The 7,096-nt window shown below is 32.2% G+C and overlaps 1 protein-coding gene across 1 annotated transcript in view; it reads right to left on the reverse strand.

Annotated features, from left to right (window-relative positions):
* Window positions 1–3,584: 3,584 nt before the first annotated feature.
* ltc4s (leukotriene C4 synthase) overlaps window positions 3,585–7,096 on the reverse strand; it is a 5,131-nt gene continuing 1,619 nt past the window's right edge. Inside the window, exons 3-5 of the mRNA XM_061892152.1 lie at window positions 3,920–3,990; window positions 3,775–3,856; window positions 3,585–3,713 (exon numbers count right to left, since the gene is read on the reverse strand). Coding sequence (XP_061748136.1) covers window positions 3,623–3,713; window positions 3,775–3,856; window positions 3,920–3,990 — 244 coding nt within the window. The 3' untranslated portion in view covers window positions 3,585–3,622. The remainder of the gene's footprint in view (window positions 3,714–3,774; window positions 3,857–3,919; window positions 3,991–7,096) is intronic.

A 7,096-nucleotide genomic window follows, 5' to 3' on the forward strand; every position in this document is an offset into this window, starting at 1 on the left:
AAATAACTCTAAATTATATCTTTGTTACTTAGAATATGTTCCCCTAGTGTCCAAATGACTCTAAATTATATCTTTGTTACTTAGAATATGTTCCCCTAGTGTCCAAATAACTCTAAATTAAGTCTTTGTTACTGAGAATATGTTCCCCTAGTGTCCAAATAACTCTAAATTATATCATTGTTACTTAGAATATGTTCCCCTAGTGTCCAAATAACTCTAAATTATATCTTTGTTACTTAGAATATGTTCCCCTAGTGTCCAAATGACTCTAAATTATATCTTTGTTACTTAGAATATGTTCCCCTAGTGTCCAAATAACTCTAAAGTAAGTCTTTGTTACTTAGAATATGTTCCCCTAGTGTCCAAATAACTCTAAATTAAGTCTTTGTTACTGAGAATATGTTCCCCTAGTGTCCAAATAACTCTAAATTATATCTTTGTTACTTAGAATATGTTCCCCTAGTGTCCAAATGACTCTAAATTATATCTTTGTTACTTAGAATATGTTCCCCTAGTGTCCAAATAACTCTAAATTATATCTTTGTTACTTAGAATATGTTCCCCTAGTGTCCAAATAACTCTAAATTATATCTTTGTTACTTAGAATATGTTCCCCTAGTGTCCAAATGACTCTAAATTATATCTTTGTTACTTAGAATATGTTCCCCTAGTGTCCAAATAACTCTAAATTAAGTCTTTGTTACTTAGAATATGTCCAAATAACTCTAAATTATATCTTTGTTACTTAGAATATGTTCCCCTAGTGTCCAAATAACTCTAAATTAAGTCTTTGTTACTTAGAATATGTCCAAATAACTCTAAATTATATCTTTGTTACTTAGAATATGTTCCCCTAGTGTCCAAATAACTCTAAATTATATCTTTGTTACTTAGAATATGTTCCCCTAGTGTCCAAATGACTCTAAATTATATCTTTGTTACTTAGAATATGTTCCCCTAGTGTCCAAATAACTCTAAATTAAGTCTTTGTTACTTAGAATATGTCCAAATAACTCTAAATTATATCTTTGTTACTTAGAATATGTTCCCCTAGTGTCCAAATAACTCTAAATTATATCTTTGTTACTTAGAATATGTTCCCCTAGTGTCCAAATAACTCTAAATTAAGTCTTTGTTACTGAGAATATGTTCCCCTAGTGTCCAAATAACTCCAAATTAAGTCTTTGTTACTGAGAATATGTTCCCCTAGTGTCCAAATAACTCTAAATTAAGTCTTTGTTACTGAGAATATGTTCCCCTAGTGTCCAAATAACTGTAAATTATATCTTTGTTACTTAGAATATGTTCCCCTAGTGTCCAAATGACTCTAAATTATATCTTTGTTACTTAGAATATGTTCCCCTAGTGTCCAAATAACTCTAAATTAAGTCTTTGTTACTTAGAATATGTCCAAATAACTCTAAATTATATCTTTGTTACTTAGAATATGTTCCCCTAGTGTCCAAATAACTGTAAATTATATCTTTGTTACTTAGAATATGTTCCCCTAGTGTCCAAATAACTCTAAATTAAGTATTTGTTACTGAGAATATGTTCCCCTAGTGTCCAAATAACTCTAAATTATATCTTTGTTACTTAGAATATGTTCCCCTAGTGTCCAAATAACTCTAAATTATATCTTTATTACTTAGAATATGTTCCCCTAGTGTCCAAATAACTCTAAATTATATCATTGTTACTTAGAATATGTTCCCCTAGTGTCCAAATAACTCTAAATGTAGTCTTTGTTACTTAGAATAGGTTCCCCTAGTGTCCAAATAACTCTAAATTATATCTTTGTTACTTAGAATATGTTCCCCTAGTGTCCAAATAACTCTAAATTATATCTTTGTTACTTAGAATATGTTCCCCTAGTGTCCAAATAACTCTAAATTATATCTTTGTTACTTAGAATATGTTCCCCTAGTGTCCAAATGACTCTAAATTATATCTTTGTTACTTAGAATATGTTCCCCTAGTGTCCAAATAACTCTAAATTAAGTCTTTGTTACTTAGAATATGTCCAAATAACTCTAAATTATATCTTTGTTACTTAGAATATGTTCCCCTAGTGTCCAAATAACTCTAAATTAAGTCTTTGTTACTTAGAATATGTCCAAATAACTCTAAATTATATCTTTGTTACTTAGAATATGTTCCCCTAGTGTCCAAATAACTCTAAATTATATCTTTGTTACTTAGAATATGTTCCCCTAGTGTCCAAATGACTCTAAATTATATCTTTGTTACTTAGAATATGTTCCCCTAGTGTCCAAATAACTCTAAATTAAGTCTTTGTTACTTAGAATATGTCCAAATAACTCTAAATTATATCTTTGTTACTTAGAATATGTTCCCCTAGTGTCCAAATAACTCTAAATTAAGTCTTTGTTACTTAGAATATGTCCAAATAACTCTAAATTATATCTTTGTTACTTAGAATATGTTCCCCTAGTGTCCAAATAACTCTAAATTATATCTTTGTTACTTAGAATATGTTCCCCTAGTGTCCAAATAACTCTAAATTAAGTCTTTGTTACTGAGAATATGTTCCCCTAGTGTCCAAATAACTCCAAATTAAGTCTTTGTTACTGAGAATATGTTCCCCTAGTGTCCAAATAACTCTAAATTAAGTCTTTGTTACTGAGAATATGTTCCCCTAGTGTCCAAATAACTGTAAATTATATCTTTGTTACTTAGAATATGTTCCCCTAGTGTCCAAATGACTCTAAATTATATCTTTGTTACTTAGAATATGTTCCCCTAGTGTCCAAATAACTCTAAATTAAGTCTTTGTTACTTAGAATATGTCCAAATAACTCTAAATTATATCTTTGTTACTTAGAATATGTTCCCCTAGTGTCCAAATAACTGTAAATTATATCTTTGTTACTTAGAATATGTTCCCCTAGTGTCCAAATAACTCTAAATTAAGTATTTGTTACTGAGAATATGTTCCCCTAGTGTCCAAATAACTCTAAATTATATCTTTGTTACTTAGAATATGTTCCCCTAGTGTCCAAATAACTCTAAATTATATCTTTATTACTTAGAATATGTTCCCCTAGTGTCCAAATAACTCTAAATTATATCATTGTTACTTAGAATATGTTCCCCTAGTGTCCAAATAACTCTAAATGTAGTCTTTGTTACTTAGAATAGGTTCCCCTAGTGTCCAAATAACTCTAAATGTAGTCTTTGTTACTTAGAATATGTTCCCCTAGTGTCCAAACAACTCTAAATTAAGTCTTTGTTACTCAGAATATGTTCCCCTAGTTTCCAAATAACTCTAAATTAAGTTTTTGTTACTCAGAATATGTTCCCCTAGTGTCCAAATAACTCTAAATTAAGTTGTTGTTACTTAGAATATGTTCCCCATACTAAAGTGTTACCAAAAACATACAACTTTGTCTTGAAATAAAAAGAAAAAGAAAAAAACATTTTATTTTTCACTAAAGGGTTCAGTGAATGCACATATGAAACTGGTGGGGTTCGGTACCTCCAACAAGGTTAAGAACCACTGCTTTAGTATTGTCGGTGGTGTCAATCATCATTCCAAAGAAAACAAACTTCCTGAAAGTCGACCTCATCAAACCTTTATTAGTTCCAGGTGCACGTCCACCTACACTCGCCACAAGCGCGCACAGACGCCGACGCAGGAGAAGCCGATGAGCAGCCATAGCACACGAGCGCACCAATAGAGCGGCGCCAGCCTGTCAACAAGAAAGTGATGACTCATCACCTTCAGGGTCATCTCCATCACTGACTGCTCACCGTTGCTGCGGCGACTGACAGTAGCCTTGGAAGTAATGCAGGCGCGCGTACAGGTAGAGCAGGCCGCACAGCGAGGACACACCTGAGATGCACACAGTCAACATCATGAAGTCTACAGCGCACGCCTGAGAGCAGGTGACGTCACCTTGGTGGAAGAAGACTCCAGACATCCACAAGGTGGCGATGAAGATGGGGAAATACTCTGAGCAGTTGACTCTGAAAGGAAAAGTGTTGAAAAATATCCAGTAAGAATAGTTTGAATATTGGAATGGTTTGAATGTTGAAGTTTGAATAATCAGGAAAAAGGGAAATTGGTTTGCAACGTGGGAAAGTGTGAGTTGGATGAGTTGAAGGTGGAATGGTTTGAATAAGTTGAAAAATGTGCGAATTGTTGAAAGTAAAAAAAAAAATGGACAATTCATTTTGAATGGGGAAAATTTACGGACATTTTTTTTTTTTAATTGTTGAAGTAGAGCACACCATTTTGAACAGGCTGAATATTTTGGAGTTGAAACGGTTTGAATTGGATAACAAATGTGGGAATTGTGGAAGTTTGAAAAATGTTCCTTTCATTTCAATGGGAATTTCATGGAAATTTGGGGAAAAGCGGGAATTTTTTTGGAGAAATGTTAAAAGACTTGAATGTTGTGAATGAGTCGAAAGGGTTGGTGTTGTTTGAATTATTCAAATCGGTCAAGGAATTGTTGAAGTAGTAACATTTTTAATTGAGAAATGGTATTGAGGAATTCCTGGAATTTCGGGAAAACCGGTAATTTTTGCAGTTAAAAAAAAAGCTTTGGTTTTTTTCCTGATTAAGAAAAATGTTTTGACAAAGGAACGGTTGAAATGGGATCGAAAATGTGGAAGGTGTCGTCGACAGAAAAAAGTGTCAAAAAAGGGTTTGAAAAAAAGGGAATTCTGGGAATTCCTGGAAAAAAAACATTTAACTTGGAAAAATGGTAGTTTGAATGTTCAGGATGAGTGGAATATGTTGAAGGTGGAATGGTTTGAATTGGTTGAAAAATGTAGAAATGGTGGAAGTTTGAAAAATGGCCAATTCATTCTGAATGGAGAAAATGTCCCTGAAAACTCTGAATTCTTGGAAATCCGGGAGTATTTTTTTTTTTTTTTTAGAATTGTTGAAGTAGAGCACACACTTTTGAACAGGCTGAATATTTTATAGTTGAAACGGTTTGAATCGGATAAAAAATGTGGGAATTGTGGAACTTTGAAAATGTTACATTCATTTCAATGGGAATTTCATGGAAATTTGGGGGAAAGCGGGAATTTTTGGGGAAAATGTTAAAAGACTTGAATGTTGTGAATGAGTCGAAATGGTTGGTGTTGGAATTTTTCAAATCAGTCGAGGAAATGTTGAAGGAGTAACATTTTTAATTAAGAAATGGTATTGAGGAATTCCTGGAATCTCGGGAAAACCGCGAATTTTTCCAGTTAAAAAAAAGCTTTGCTTTTTGTCCTGATTAAGAAGAATGTTTTGATGGTGAAACCGTTGAAATGGGTTGTAAAATGTGGAAGGTGTAGTCGACAGAAAAAAGTGTCAGAAATGGGTTTTAAAAAAAGGGATTCTGGGAATTCCTGGGGAAAAAAACATTTAACCAGGAAAAATGCTAGTTTGAATGTCCAGGATGAGTGGAATATGTTGAAGGTGGAATGGTTTGAATCGGTTGAAAAATGTGTAAATGGAAGTTTGAGAAAATGGTAAATTCATTTTTAATTGGGAAAATGTCCTGAAAACTGGAACATTCTTGGAAGTCCGGGAGTTTTTTTTTTTTTAGAATTATTGAAGTAGAGCACACAATTTTTAATAGCCTGAATATTTTGGAGTTGGAATGGTTGAAATCAGATTAGAAATATGGGAATTCTGGAACTTGGAAAAATGTTCCATTCATTTCAAAGGGAATTCCATGGAAATTTGGGAATTTTTTGGAAAGTGTTTAAAGACTTGAATGTTCTGAATGAGTTGGAATTTGTCAAATCGATCGAGAAATGTTGAAGTAGTAAAACATTTTATTGAGAAATGGTATTAAGGAATTCTAGGAATTTCAGGAAAACCGGTAATTTTTCCAGTTCAAAAAACAACTTTGTCCTGATTAAGAGGAATGTTTTGACGGTGGAACAGTTGAAGTGGGTCTAAAAATGTGGGAGGAGTATCATCATAAAAAAAGGGTGAAAAAAGGGCTTGGGGGGGAAAAAAGGGAAATACTGGAATTTTTTTTTAACTTGGAAAAATTCTAGTTTGAATTTCCAGGATAATGGAATGTGTTTAAGGTGGAATGGGTCGAAAAACAAGGTTTGTGCCAAAAAAAGTGCATGAAAAAAGAATTTAAAAAAAAATGTTACGGTAAAGGATTGATCCCAAGTTGATCTATACAAATTAAAGTTTAGAGTATAACAATTTTAATATATGACTTATTTCTAACACGTTATTACTGAGACCCTTTCGGGTCCCCGGGACCTTTAAAATTAATCAAAACTGAGAGGAATGAAGTTGATCTATAGATATCTAAGTGCCAAAAGTAAAGAAAGTAATACAGGACTTATTTTTAAAACTTCCAATGATCAAGACCCGTTCGGGTCCTAGGAGCTTTAGTGTGATTTTTTTTTTGTTTTAAACTGTCATTGTTCAGAAAATAATAATCAAGAGCAATGTTATGAATTATTCACCTATTTAAGGCTCCAATTACCTTACATCGAATATTCTATTTTGAAAAATGCTTTAATGAAAATATTGCATATTTAGTGTTTTCGCCATAAAAAAAAAGGTTTCTTGAAAAATTCTACGTTATGGCAATGATACATCTAAAGTTGATCTACATATATTTCAGTGCCAGAAGTAAAGAAAGTAATACTGGACTTTAAAAAAAACAAAAAACTCTAATGATCAAGACCCGTTTGAGTCCCAGGAGCTTTAGTGTGATTTTTGTTTGTTTGTTTTAAACTGTCATTGTTCAGAAAATAATAATCAAGAGCAATGTTATGAATTATTCACCTATTTAAGGCTTCAATTACTTCAAATCAAATATTAAAGTTTAAAAAATGCTTTGGGGCAAAATATTGAATATTTTGTGTTTTGTTATTTAGAAAACAAGGTTTGTGCCAAAAAAAAGGCATTAAAAAATAACAATAAAAACATTACGGTAAAGGATTGATCCAAAGTTGATCTATAGAAATTGAAGTCCAGAGTATAAAAAAATTAATATATGACTTATTTTTTAACACAATATGACTGAGACCCTTTTAGTTCCCCGGGACCTTCAACATTCATCAAAACTGAGAGTTTTGATCCATAGATATTTAAGTG

This window comes from Nerophis ophidion, linkage group LG29, assembly GCF_033978795.1.
Source record: "Nerophis ophidion isolate RoL-2023_Sa linkage group LG29, RoL_Noph_v1.0, whole genome shotgun sequence".
NCBI lineage: Eukaryota > Metazoa > Chordata > Actinopteri > Syngnathiformes > Syngnathidae > Nerophis > Nerophis ophidion.